Source organism: Octopus sinensis, linkage group LG5, assembly GCF_006345805.1.
Source record: "Octopus sinensis linkage group LG5, ASM634580v1, whole genome shotgun sequence".
Classification (NCBI taxonomy): domain Eukaryota; kingdom Metazoa; phylum Mollusca; class Cephalopoda; order Octopoda; family Octopodidae; genus Octopus; species Octopus sinensis.
The window spans coordinates 41,918,753-41,932,456 of NC_043001.1; the positions used below are offsets into that span (position 1 = coordinate 41,918,753).

The following is a 13,704-nucleotide window of genomic DNA, read 5'->3' on the forward strand; positions in this document are numbered from 1 at the left end:
CATGAATAATTCTGATGAAATTCAGGCAACTATTGCTCTATGAAACATTATGGAAGAAAACTTAATGTGAAACCAAATCTTAAGGGACTGTAGTAGTAACAGTACTGTCCCCTGGCTTAATCAATGCGTATTTGTACAGTATCTTATTTCCAACATAAAATAATGCACAGCATTATTTTACATTCAAAGTTTGTGGTAGCGTTGCTTGGCCATTTTTTTCAAATGTTTTGATAGTCAGTGATAGACCAACTTAGTTGTATTGCTATGGTGTGTGGGAGGCATATGCCACAGAAGCTTAAAACAAGACCATATTAGGGTGAATAGGTAGGCCAGTTATAAAACACTTGTACTAAATAGCGTATTGCGTTAATATTTTCATATAAAATTTGAAGTTTCGCCAAGATTTTCCAGGATGCAGAGGGGCTGGCACAGGACTACTAGCAATGGAAAGCACTGATGGACCTGGCTGGCTCTACACATGTCTCTGGGACCACTATCCTGGAATGGCCTCCACCAAGCAAGGGAACTTATAAACCCATATTAACGAAAATTCCCATTGATCTTACCTCACTATTTAAGTCCACTGCATAGATTATACCCTTTTATTTAGTAAACCTAAAATTTGTAAGGGCCACGAACTTATATCCTGATTGTTTTTCTCCTCTTCATTCGATATAATAATTTTAAAAAATCTAGAATTTTTCTTCCTGTGATAACTTCCAATATCATTGGTTGCTATTTTTATTTAATTAGTACTGAAAAATATAGAAATTTTATAAGGGCTTGATGATGTACAAAGTAAATCAATCAGCTTAAGTTGCAACTCAAAAAAATGTACTGTCCACATTCAAATCTTTACGATTTAAAATAAACTTAACTAAATGTTAAATTTTTGAAGTATTTATCTGTGTATCATCACATGAAATACCTTGGTGGTAGAAAATTGTTAGAACTGCAATGTTTTCAAATTAGACATGTCTGTTTAATTTGCATGATATGCAGTTACATTTTCTACAAACGTTATTGTTAGTATTGAAATAAAAAAAAGTTACAAATACGAAATTAACACTGGATTTATTGATATGATTTTCAGTAATTGAGATATTCTAGGCTCATTAAAATAGATTTTGTGTTGATATACTGATTCAAAAATTGACTCAGTTCTTTTGTTTTATGAAAGGTGTGTTTATACTGCAAATTAGAATTATTTTTATAAATGAGATGAAGTGTATACAAAAGAAAAATAAAGGGAAGTCTATCTGAATTAGGTTGTTTCAAGGGTGTGTGTAGTTTCTTTTTAGAGCAGAGATTTAGTATGGAACATTATTGATATCAAATATATATATTACACACACTACATGTTCTATTCATGTATTCTTTGCAATCTGCATCATGAGCCTGCATAAATATTAGAAATATGGTCATAATAATTTTCTGAGATTGGTTGTTTCTTGTTACATATGTGTAGTCATTGTGCAAGTATTGAAGATTTCATAAGTCATCTGCTCGAAGTCGTAATCAGCGCTGTGGGTCAATGTGCTGGAATATGTAAGACAGTAGTTGATGGATTATTAGCAGCATTAAAATGTATCAACAGATTATAAATCCTGATAAAAGCTTTTAAATAATGGGTTAGGATTTACTCTCAGGTTTCAGATAAGGATATATAGCAAAGGGTGTGATTTCATAAGCAGGGATAAATATAAACTAAACAATAAGCTAGTGTTGCTTTCTATTATTTACAAATACAAATGTTAGGGATTGAAATTAAACTCATTGGAAACATTGGAGGGGTGTTTATATTTTGGTTGGTTTAATTTCTGTTCATGATTGAGAGACTTGAATTGAATTTGGATTTACTTTATGCAGAGATCCAGTGTTCTTATTTACCCATTAAAGCTATGCATATGGCATTTCACAATGATTAGAGACGAAACTTGGGAAAAGTTTCACTATTAATTGAAATGAGCTATTTAGTCTGTCCACAAGGAAATGTTGAAGATTTTGAGTACTTTGCCCATGGTGTCTAAATATAGTTATTTTTCCAACAACTATTAGTATGGATGATTGTAATTACAAGTGAAGATTTGATCTTGCTGTGGCATTTTGGACATCTTTTACCAGAGCTTAAAGTTGACCTAAGCTTTGTAAAGATGGGTAGGCAAAAACCGAAAATCTGTTTGATGAATTGTACTTCTAATTCAAGAGTCCAGCCTTCTCATGCACTTGCTGTTTGAGGATTGTGTATCGGATATCTCACTATTTAATTTCTTGGGATATTTTTTTTCTTAGGAACATAGAATGAAATGGAAGTTTTAATTTAGATCACTTTAAAACTAGAAGTTTGTATTATAGAACCAAGGGTAGTCTCATGCAGGTTAATATCAGTTTTAAAAAATTTTTCTAAAAGCAGTTAAATAACCAATTAGATCACAATGTCATCTGAGAACATTCCAACTGAATGTTTGCCTAATTTAAAAACCTGACATTTGTAGCTTGTATAGAATTAAGTTGCGACTGGAATTATGTTTACTAAAAGGTATACATACCACTTGCTTCTAAAAACATTACTCCTTTAAAAAGCACTACAATTTGTCTACTAGGAATACAATAATTAGCTGATGTCTTGTCAGCAGGTTTGTATGTAAAAAAAACAATACATAATGGTTTTCTTTATAAGCATAACACCCCAGGAGGGAAATTGTCACTGAAATATATTTGAGAGTTAGGAACCATCATCCAAATAAATGAGGTGGTTCCAATCAGGTCGTTAATTCAATCTGAGAACTTACCACTGAGCAATGTACACACAAATGATACACTTTCAATATTATGAATAGGTATTAAGCTTAAGTTCAGTATTAATTTACTTTTTATTTTGTGACTGAATTTTATCTTTTTCAGTGCAAAAAAAGAAACGAATTGTAAATTAAATTTAAACAATATAACAATGATAATGCTTAGGTAATTGGAATAAATGACTACAGACCCTGAATCAATGTTCTGTAAGCTTCTTAATTACATCTTTGTGCAACATAATTAACTTATGACAAGAGTAAAATTAAGTTCCTAAACCACTAATTAACCTTGTCAGTATTATATATATATATATATTTGAGAAAACAAATTGGAATTCTGTATCAGAAAAAAGGTTGGAAATAGTAAAAGATGTATTTTAGTTATAACACACTTGCATATAAGAAACAAGCCACAAAATTGTGTTGGGTACATTATTATGTTAGTTCTCTCATGTAGAAAGATTTGCAAATATGTTAACCATGTTGAACATGGATCAATATAAAGGAAATAGAAAGACAGACACAAATCAGACTTACATTTTATTTACATGACATTATACACCAACAGAAACATTTTCTGTTGGAAACTAAGCCCAGAATTTATTTCAGTCAAACTGTTTTCTACAAAGACATTGTTTGTCATTTAAATTTTATTTATGTTCATCTATTCAGTTCAATATAGTTATATAACAGCTTCCTTTAAATAAAACATGTCGGAGATGGGAAGAGATCAGGGCAATAAATCAAGAAATTGTATATTAAAAGGTGTGTGTGCGTGATATCCTGCTTGCTTTGATTGTTTAGTATAAAGACTAGTTAGCATGCACCAATTCAACTTTTTATACCAGAGATAGGACTACAGTGGCTCAACAAGCTGAGACATAGGAACAGCAAAATAGCTTGATTTTTTTGCTTTTTATACAAATTAAATGTGAGTGAGACAGTTAAATTGCTATTTTACATAATGACCGGATTTTTTTTTTTGTTAAAGTAATTTAATATAAAAACAACAGGTGCTAAGTATCAAACTATAAAGTTCATGATCTGGCAGTGTCTGCATCTAAGGAATTAACTGAGTATCTACTTAACAGTTTAGGGTCTGTTTGAATAAAGAATAATTATAGTAATAAATTCTGTAGTTTTGATTTAAGGATGTCAAAAAATGTTGAGACATTTTATGCTAGTTATTTAACCTACAGGTTGAAATAAATTTGAAAAAAGTAATTTTTCAAAGAAAAAGTATATTCAGATTTAAGTTTCAAATTTGAAAGGAATCTAATATATACCTTTTAATAATAAATTTCTAACCCTGATATAAGGCCACACGTTTGGCAGGAAGGTATAATCAATTAAATTGACCACAGCTATCTTATCAATTGCTTTTTACCATTAAAGAATTTTTTCACTAACTCATGGAGTAAATTATTCAAAATGCTTGAAACATTGCTTCCAATGGCAAGCTAACGAAGAGGATAAATTATGTATTTTTATATGCCTTTTATCTCGCAGACTGAAATATACTGCCGAGAGAAAAAACAAAGTAGTTTATTTGTAATGTGTACTTTGATTTTCAGTTCATTCTGTTTACACATGCATGTGTGTGTTTCATTTAAATGTCTGTTAAAAAGTCCTCAACTGAAATTCTCTAGCTGGGAGGAAACCCCTCCTCCCATAAAAAAAAACATTTAAGTACTCTCAAAGAAAAAGGGAGATAATTGAGGAAATAAATAATCGGTGACATGCTTAAGAGAAGTCAGATTTCTGCAGGCAAATACATACACACGATATGTGTGTGTATATATAATGTCAGCTGAGCAAAGCAAGCCTGATTATGATTAGACTATACTATGTTAGGAACCAAAAACAGTTTGCATATATTTCTACATGTATCTTGTAAACAATCAGATAAATGATAATTAGAAAAAAAGTGTTACGTTCAGATATGAAAACTACATACGGAAGAGAATAGATTAACTATTAACAACAATTAAATTCCGTTTAATCGTTGAAATTAAAAGTGGGCTCCTCTAAAATAACGAGTGACTGGCTGTAGTATTATCACTACTTTCATTATGCAACAAGAAAATGATTTTGCGTTTCAATCAAATTAAAAGACTGTACACAAAATATACGCATTTTAATTGTGCTGTGACTCGAGATAATTTTAAAATTCAACACATGCTGGTATAAAGACGTCCCACTTGCATGCAAAGAGCAGATTTTTTTTTAACCAGGCATGAAATTTTAGGAAGTTATCTCCCCTCTTCTTTAAGAGTAAGTAACAATTATTAGTATCCCTCCGCCCCCAACTAAAAACAGATTTCAAATGAGAATATTTCGATTATGACATTTAGTACATCACTACTTATTTCTAAATTCGTCACTTTATATTATAGTTATACTCCTATTGTATCTTTAAAAAAATAAATGGAGGTGTTTTCTATTTATTTAACTATTTACTTGTATTCCACACAGCACATTTCGAGTGAGAATCAAGATACAAGTTTGAAATCATAATCAGATCAACCCTATAAGACAGCTACATGCATTAATTAAATAATTAACTTGTGATCACATGTAAATCAAAATATTTCATTCAATTTAAATAGAGGTCAAAACAGCCCTACAATTTTACAAAATTGAATTGATTTATTTAAAAAACAACCAAATTCTTCATTATTAAATGCTAACAATTAGAAAAAAATTACAAATCATTCCTCAAATGTAGAAAGTTGCTAAATAGAAAGAAGAGAATATCTGGTTTGCTGGCAAAAGGTCAACAGATTGTCTCCTACCACACTATTATTTTTGGTTGTCTCACATGTTCAAAATTAGTACTATAAAACATAGTTCTCTGCTCTGAGTTAAGGTGTCACTACTTGCAGTGGCTTCTTCAAATCTATGAACCTGGAAAAAGTAATTGTTAAACCACAGTAGCCTATCCTCTGTTAAAGAACTACATGACTAAATTTGCAATGCAACCATGATCTATTACAGCACACATGTCAAATGCACACTGTTAATTATTCCCAAAAGTAATTGAACACATCTGTTAACTAAATATACATTTAGCTAAAGTAATTCAAATGACATGCGTTCATACAGAGGTGGGGCACATGCAAAAAAAAAAAAAAGAATGTACGCTCTACAAAAATGTTTTATTCCCACACCATTATATAAAAATACTTTGTTCTTCCTGATCCCACAGATTGTAATTTTGAGAATAGAAAGTAACAAGACTAGAAAAGTTGTAGTTACTTGCAGAATTTCACACAGTGGCAGTAAATTCTTTAAGAGAAGGAAAAATTATCAGGTGTTCACTTTTTGAGAGAGTGTAGTACTTGGCTACCACAATAAAATCTCATAAAAAGCATATGAATGCTATACAGAAAAGTCATCCCTTGAATATATGTTTTAATTGAACTGTTTTCCCTCCATGCATATTTACTTTGTGTATAACCGCTTTGAGTGACTCTTCTGGAGGTGTACTTATACATTTTGTAGAGTGGATGAGTGTGGATGTGAAACTAATATAGAAAAACTTATGTTGTGCTGTAAGTAATTTCTCAATTGTAAATAAGTATGTGAAAAAATTCTAAAAATAAGTCCCTTGAAAAGATGTGCTTGTGTTGCTAAAACTTTAAACAATGAAATTCTGTAAATTATTCAAATTGAGCAGCATACAGCAATGGAATGATAACAACCAATCTTCTTTTAATAGATTTTACACTCAAACAACTAAAAAACTGGACAAGAATATTTTGTCTCATAACAAGATTTTCTTATAATGCATTTTACTCAACATAGCTTGCTTACATTTCTATATATTTTGCAAGCAATTAGCTAATAATAAGAATGGTGGCACAAGGGCAGTAATTTCAGGGGAGGGGCTAAGTTGATTACATCAACCCTAGTGCTCAACTGATACTTATTTTATTGACCCCCAAAAGAATGAAAGGTAAAGTTGACCTCAGTGGAATTTGAACTCGGAATGTAAGGACATGAAATACCACTAAGCATTTTGCCTGGCGTGCTAATGATTCTGCCAGCTCATCATCTTAATGATAATAATAATGATGATGTTTATATTTTAAACAAAGTGAAATTTTCAGATATAAGGTTATGCATATGAGAAATAATTGGTTAACCATCAACAGTTAAACTCAATTTAATTGTTGAAAGTAAACTATAAGTAGTTTCCTTTAAAGTGATCAAATTGAAGCATCATCATTACTTTCATCATGGAAGTGATTTTATGATGCAATCAAGTCAAATCAAAATATATGACAAAAAGTATGCACTTGTGCGGAGAGTTCAAAATAATTTCACAATCTAACACATGATTATGTAAAGATGATGTCAATGTAGTTTAGCTAATATGATGATTGATTGAAAGATACAGTTCTCTATCTAAGAGATGAGGAATTATGTACACTATTTACATTTGATGGATATTTGTCCTTATCTTATTTGTGGTTAACACAACATTTCGGTAGATATACCCACCAGCCTTCATTAGGTGTCTTGGGGAAATTTCAAACCTGGGTTCTCATTCCTAAGGTATTTTTTGATGTCATTATTATTATTATTATTATTCAGGTCACTGCTTGGAATCGAACTCGGAAACTTGGGGTTAGTAGCCTGCACTCTTTTAGGGCTTATAGATCTAATATTTTCCTATCTTTCCTCAATACCAGTTTCCATGTGCTACTCGTATCTGTACTTGGTCTGCTTAGGAGGTTGTTGTGTCCTAGCATATGTGCTGCTTCTTTTAGTTTTCATATTTTCCAGTTGTGTTCTCTGTCTATTATTTTAACTTCATCCCACAGGGGGAGGTGGGCTCCATTTTTCCATACAAGATCAGCTATACCCAATTTATCAATATCTCCTCGTGTTACAGCTTTGCAATGTTCGTCTGCCCTTATTTTGATGGGGCGCAAGCTGACCTTCACTGAACAATACCTAAACTTCAATTCCCACTATCCATACAGTGTAAAGAGAGTGATTGCTCAGTGCCTAAAACATCGTGCAAAGAATATAAGTAGCAATCGTGATACACACCACAAAGAAATGATCAAGCTGAGTAACAATCTATTACGCAACAACTACCCCCAAAACATACTTTCCACTCTAATCATGAAGAAAAGAGATGAAAGCAATAAACTGCCAACAGTCTGTCTATCTTATATGAAAGGTCTCTCCGAAAAGATACAAAAGATATGCAGCCCATATGACATCCAGACAGTATTCAAGAGTAATACAACACTTCGCAAATATCTCCTTTGAGTAAAACCACCAATAGAAGAGAATATGACCAAAGACTGTGTGTACTCCATCCCATGCAGCTGTAGTAGGTTATACAAAGAAACATGCTGCCCCCTCAAAATAAGGGTAGACGAACATCACAAAGCTGTGACACGAGAAGATATTGATAAATCGGGTATAGCTGATCATGTATGGAAAAATGGAGATCACCTCTCCCTGTCGTATGAATTTAAAATAATAGACAGAGAACTCCAGTGGAAAATACGAAAACTAAAAGAAGCAGTACATATGCTAGGACACAACAACCTCCTAAGCAGATATGAGTAGCATATGGGAATTGGTATTAAGGAAGGATAGGAAAATATTAGATTTATAAGCCCTAAAATTCACTCCATAATTGTCCAGGGGCATATGGCGTAGTGGTTAAGAACATGGGCTATTAACCCCAAGATTCCGAGTTTGATTCCAAGCAGTGACCTGAATAATAATAATAATAATAACATTGAAAAATACCTTAGGAACGAGAACTCAGGTTCGAAATTTCCCCAAGACACCCGATGAAGGGTGAAGGGTATATCAGCTGAAACATTGTGTTAACAACAAACGAGATGAGGACAAATATCCGTCAAATGTAATAATATCTAATGTCAAAGATGTTCCAACCATGACAAAAACTTTTTTTTTTACTTGCTATTCTAGGTGTACAGCAATTAGAACTAAATTATTCAACATGTCCTTTGCTTCATATGATGTGCTTTAAGGAAGATTTAAGTCAAGCAACAGGTTGTTGGTTTCTGTATATTAATGTGATGTGTTAATATAGGGAATCAAACAAAACTGTTTCTCATATATATATATATATATATATATACACACACACACACATTATATCCACATTTCACTTTGTTTAAAATATATATATATATATATATATATACATATATATATATATATGAAATTCAATTCTATGAAAATCAAAAAAATATAATTTTCAGTTGGACATAAGGACCTTTAAAAAAGAGGAGAGGAGTATGTTTAGTAGGACTAATCCAAGTATCTTCTGTAAATGACTAAAGACAAGAGCAATGTTGAATGGGGAAGGGATGATTATAGTTGATAGAATCAATCCTATTAGGATTGGCAGCCAAATTGCTGTATTGGATGCTAACTACATATCCTATTTCTTTGTCTACTGTAGTGGAAGCTGATTATGGTTTACTTTACTGTTTTGTCTCAGCCATCTTCACTGCCACTTTCCATTGCAAGGCATTTCAGCCACTGCCCTACTGATTCTACCACCATATAATAATAATAATAATCCTTTCTACTAAAGGTACAAGACCTGAAATTTGGAGGGAGGGGGCAAGTTGATTACATCAACCTCAGTGTTTCATTGGTACTTAATTTATCAACCCTGAAAGGGTGAAAGGCAAAGTCAACCTTGGTGGAATTTGAACCCAGACCATGAAGACAGACGAAATACCACTAAACATTTCACTTGGCATGCTAACAATCCTGCCAGCTTGTCGCCTTAATAATAATAATAATAATAATAATGTGATAAATAATAAACTAGTGAGAAAGAAAAATAAAGGTATACAATTTTAAGTATTAACTCAATCTTTCAACAAGACAAAAAAATTGTAATTGTTTGTTTTAAATTAGGAAAAAATAAATCCTGTTAGACTTAAACCAAATGAACTTGGCCAACTGCAGCCACTAAAAGAAATAATCATATAAACAAGAGAAACATTAACTGTAAGAACTTTGGGGAAGCATGCAGCAACAGTGCAAAATAGACTAGTCACAAGGATGAGAAAGCTAGGATGTCACAGCAGCTTACACACTGGTTACTCACCTAAACAAAGCCTAATGATGAGAGGAAGCTAATAAAAAGAAACCTACAATTGAACAGAGATATATGTAGACAGAATTGTAATTTTACATACATTTTGAAACACAAAAATACTTTTAGAACAGTGATTCAGATCTTTTGAGTCATTAAACAAAGGATGTGTGTAAAGTGCAACAGTGGAAGAGATTTCTTTAAAATGGTTGTCAACTAATGAATTAAATAACAATTTGTTTAAGTCAGTCTAATTCTTAAAATTCAATAACAAATGTTCATTGTAAATAATGATTTAAAAATTTGAAACAAAAAAAAATGACAAAAAAATTATTCCTGAAAGAAAATAAGTATTTTGATTTAAAAGGCATTTATCAAGAGAATGTTTTATCAAATCAAGGAATTTTTTAAAAATCTAGGTGTCAAAGATGAGAATAAACAAAGTAAGGGAAATTTGTGTGAGTATACACATTATATATACATATACACATATATATATATATATTAATATATGTAATGTTGTCGTGATTAAATAAGGGAGAAAGATCTTTAATGCAATGATCAAATAAAAAAAACAACTATTCTATTGTTTAATTCAAGGAACAGGAGTAATCAGTGCATGTTAAAAAGTGCAATAAGAGAAATATCAAACTAAAATTAAAAGCTAAATAAGTAAAACCCAACATCACTGTTAGTATTTTCCATGTGTTCAACTAGAGAAACTAAGACAACAACAACAAAGACTATTGGTGTATTTTTGAAAATTGTTTAAGTGCATCTAATGACAAACTAATCATTAAAGACATAAATTCTGTGTTCTGCACCTGTTTTGAAAAAACTCTTGAAAAGAGTATCTTGTAAATGGTGCAGCTAAAATATATGCTTATATTCTAAAACTATTTAATCTGAGTGATATTAACACTAGATAAAAATATATTGTACTTCAGTATGTGTAAGCCTTTGTCCAGTCATTCATTTAATGTAAGGTTTTCCATGCAAAGAAGGACTGGATTTTACAGTTGGATGATCTTCCTGTTGTCAATCTTTATTTTTTTCTTTAATGTGTGTTTTATCAAAGTAGGATTTTTTAGAAATGAAAAATGATTATATCCATAAGGGAAAAATCATAAGATTCTCTACATAGTGAACATCAATTTTCATTTCAAAAACATCCTTGATTTTTCATCAGTAGAATGGGGCATGGATACATTACGATAAAGTTTTCAGTAATGCTATTTACTTCAGAGTAAAAAGAAAAAGAAAATAAAAACTAAATTTAACATGAGAAAGTATTTTTAAAAATAGAAATCTTACTTGTGTTATAAAAATTATTGGAAAACTTATGTCAAAATCATTGAACAATCTGTCACTTATTAGTAACAAATATTAGAATAGCTCTTTGAAACTGAATATCTGCAAATAACAGCTTAGTCGTATGAAAGACATTTTTGTGTGATAGTGCTAAGAAAAATTTGCTGTGAATTATTAAGAGATCAACAGTATATTACTATATAATATTGATTTCTTATGAATAATACTAATCAGTAACTTTTATGTGATAAAAGACGATGGTAGAATAGTTTGCGGATAGGATAAGTTGTATATTTAAATAAAATAGGTAAAGCAGGAAAGAATGGTTACTGTCATTGAATATATTCCTTTCTAATATCAATATTGTTTAGTCTTAAATAAATAAATAAATAAAAAATCAAGTGACTGGGTTTAAAAGTCAAGGTTAATAAAATACCAGAAGGCTCTTCTAAGCCAGCAGGTTAATTTGATTAAAAGTTAGACAAAAGCAAGCAAAGCAGTAATAACTTAAAATGAAGTTTATTGGTAAAAGAAAGAATTTATACAACTAATAAAACAATACAATTTTGTAGGATCACCACATTAAACAAGGAGAGTTAAGTGGTGGTTGTAATTATGGTTATGAGAGGGAGAGAAGGAGAGGTGGGGATGAATGAGGGTACAGAACAGGAGGCACTGTTCTTGCTAGGTTTTCAAAATTACTAAGAGTAATCAGCAGCCAAATTGCAAGGACAGAAAGAGAACTAATAAGGTGTTTGAGGGTTAGCAAAACTAAAGAAATACAAAATAAATAAACAAAAAGAAAATTTTCAAAAATAAAGAAAATATAACCAGAAGAGATGGGGGGGAGGGGACTAAGAGAAATTTATATTATTATTATTATTATTATTATTATTATATTTGTGTGTGTACATATGTACTTGCATGCATACATACATATATGCCAATCGATGATGATGATGATGATGATGATGATGATAATGATGATGAGGGTGGTAGCAACGATTGTGTGAATAGCTCTGGTTATTTATATAAAATAACTTAGAATTCATATAGAGTTAATTTTGGAATGTTCATGATACCAACCTCACTGTCTTCAAAGTTTATGAGCAAATAAAAGAGCTAGATGACAAAGTATTAAAAGCTATATTCTAGTTCTGTGATTGAAAGCTGATATTCTGAACATTTAAAAAAAAATTATCCTATTTTTCATAAATTTATTTACTCTCTGGATGAAAAACCCTAATCTGTTTAGTATCTTACATATGATTATAGTTTAAGCCATAAGAAGAATGTCAAACAGGATATTATTACCATAAAAATACTAATAGAAGGATGAGGGCTAAATGACTTTGTTATAATAAAAATTCGTCAATCGGTGCAGGAATGGCTGTGAGGTAAGAAGATAGCTTCCCAACCACAGGTTGCAGGTTCAGACTCACTGCATGGCTCCATAGGCAAGTGTTGTCTTCTATAGGTCTGGGTTGACTAAAGCCTTGTGAGTGGATTTGATAGACAGAAACTGAAAGCCTGTTGCATATATGTGTGTGTGTTTGTTTCCCACCACTGCTTGACAACTGGTGTCAATTTATTTACATCCCACATAACTTAGCAGTTTGGCAAAAGGAGACCAATAAAATAACTGCCAGTTTCTTTTACCCCCCACCCCCCCAAATAAAAAACAAATATTAGGGTCGATTTGTTCGACTAAACCCTTTATGGTGGTGCCCCAGCATGGCCACAGCCCAATGACTTAAACAAGTAGAAGATAGAAGGTAAAATAATTCAATGATTAAATTGATCACTATATGTTTGCTGAAGAGCTAAGACAGTAACTATGAAAATAATGAAATATTCTAGTCTGGACCAACAACAATGGATATGGAAGGTGATGATAGTGAAAAAGACATCAACAATTCATACCAATAGAAACTGAGAATGAATCTAAAGAACAAATGAAAGGAGGAAAAGGTATTTGTAAAGCTGCATTCCCTCTCTCCATCCTACCTTCTCTTATTTATGTTTCCTTTTTCTTCATTTTGCTATCTGAAATGTTCATGAATCAAACAGGATATAATTTCTCTCTAGATATTAAAAAATATCCTAATGATATTAATAGTGTGTGCTGTATATGTTTGTATATTTCTTATACACACACAAACATATATATTCACACACACACGTGTGTATGTATATATATACATATATATACATACAGACACACATACACACACAAAAGGTGGCTATTATCTCTGAAATAATTGCATTTAATTTTATGGGAAATTTAGCTTGATATGCAAAAATAGGTGTTTGTAAGAATGTCTATAGTCATTTAGTGAAAACAAGACAAATGTAAGACGAGCCTCTAAAATATTATTTCCAAACAGAAATATATGGTATTAAGTGAAAGGAAAATAAATAAATAGAGATAAATAAATTAAAAAAAAAAAAAAAAGCCCTCTCCATAAAAATGCTTATTAAAAC

At 31.2% G+C, this 13,704-nt stretch overlaps 1 protein-coding gene across 4 annotated transcripts in view; it reads right to left on the reverse strand.

The window, feature by feature from the left end:
- Positions 1 to 1,057: 1,057 nt before the first annotated feature.
- LOC115211787 (PH and SEC7 domain-containing protein) overlaps positions 1,058 to 13,704 on the reverse strand; it is a 197,482-nt gene continuing 184,835 nt past the window's right edge. For 3 of the 4 annotated variants that reach the window (XM_029780473.2, XM_029780474.2, XM_029780475.2), the window contains one exon: positions 1,058 to 1,539. In XM_029780473.2, coding sequence (XP_029636333.1) covers positions 1,455 to 1,539 — 85 coding nt within the window. In that variant the 3' untranslated portion in view covers positions 1,058 to 1,454. Of the gene's footprint in view, positions 1,540 to 9,921; positions 9,965 to 13,704 lie in introns of all 4 variants that reach the window. The other variant, XM_029780476.2, reaches the window with a different exon arrangement.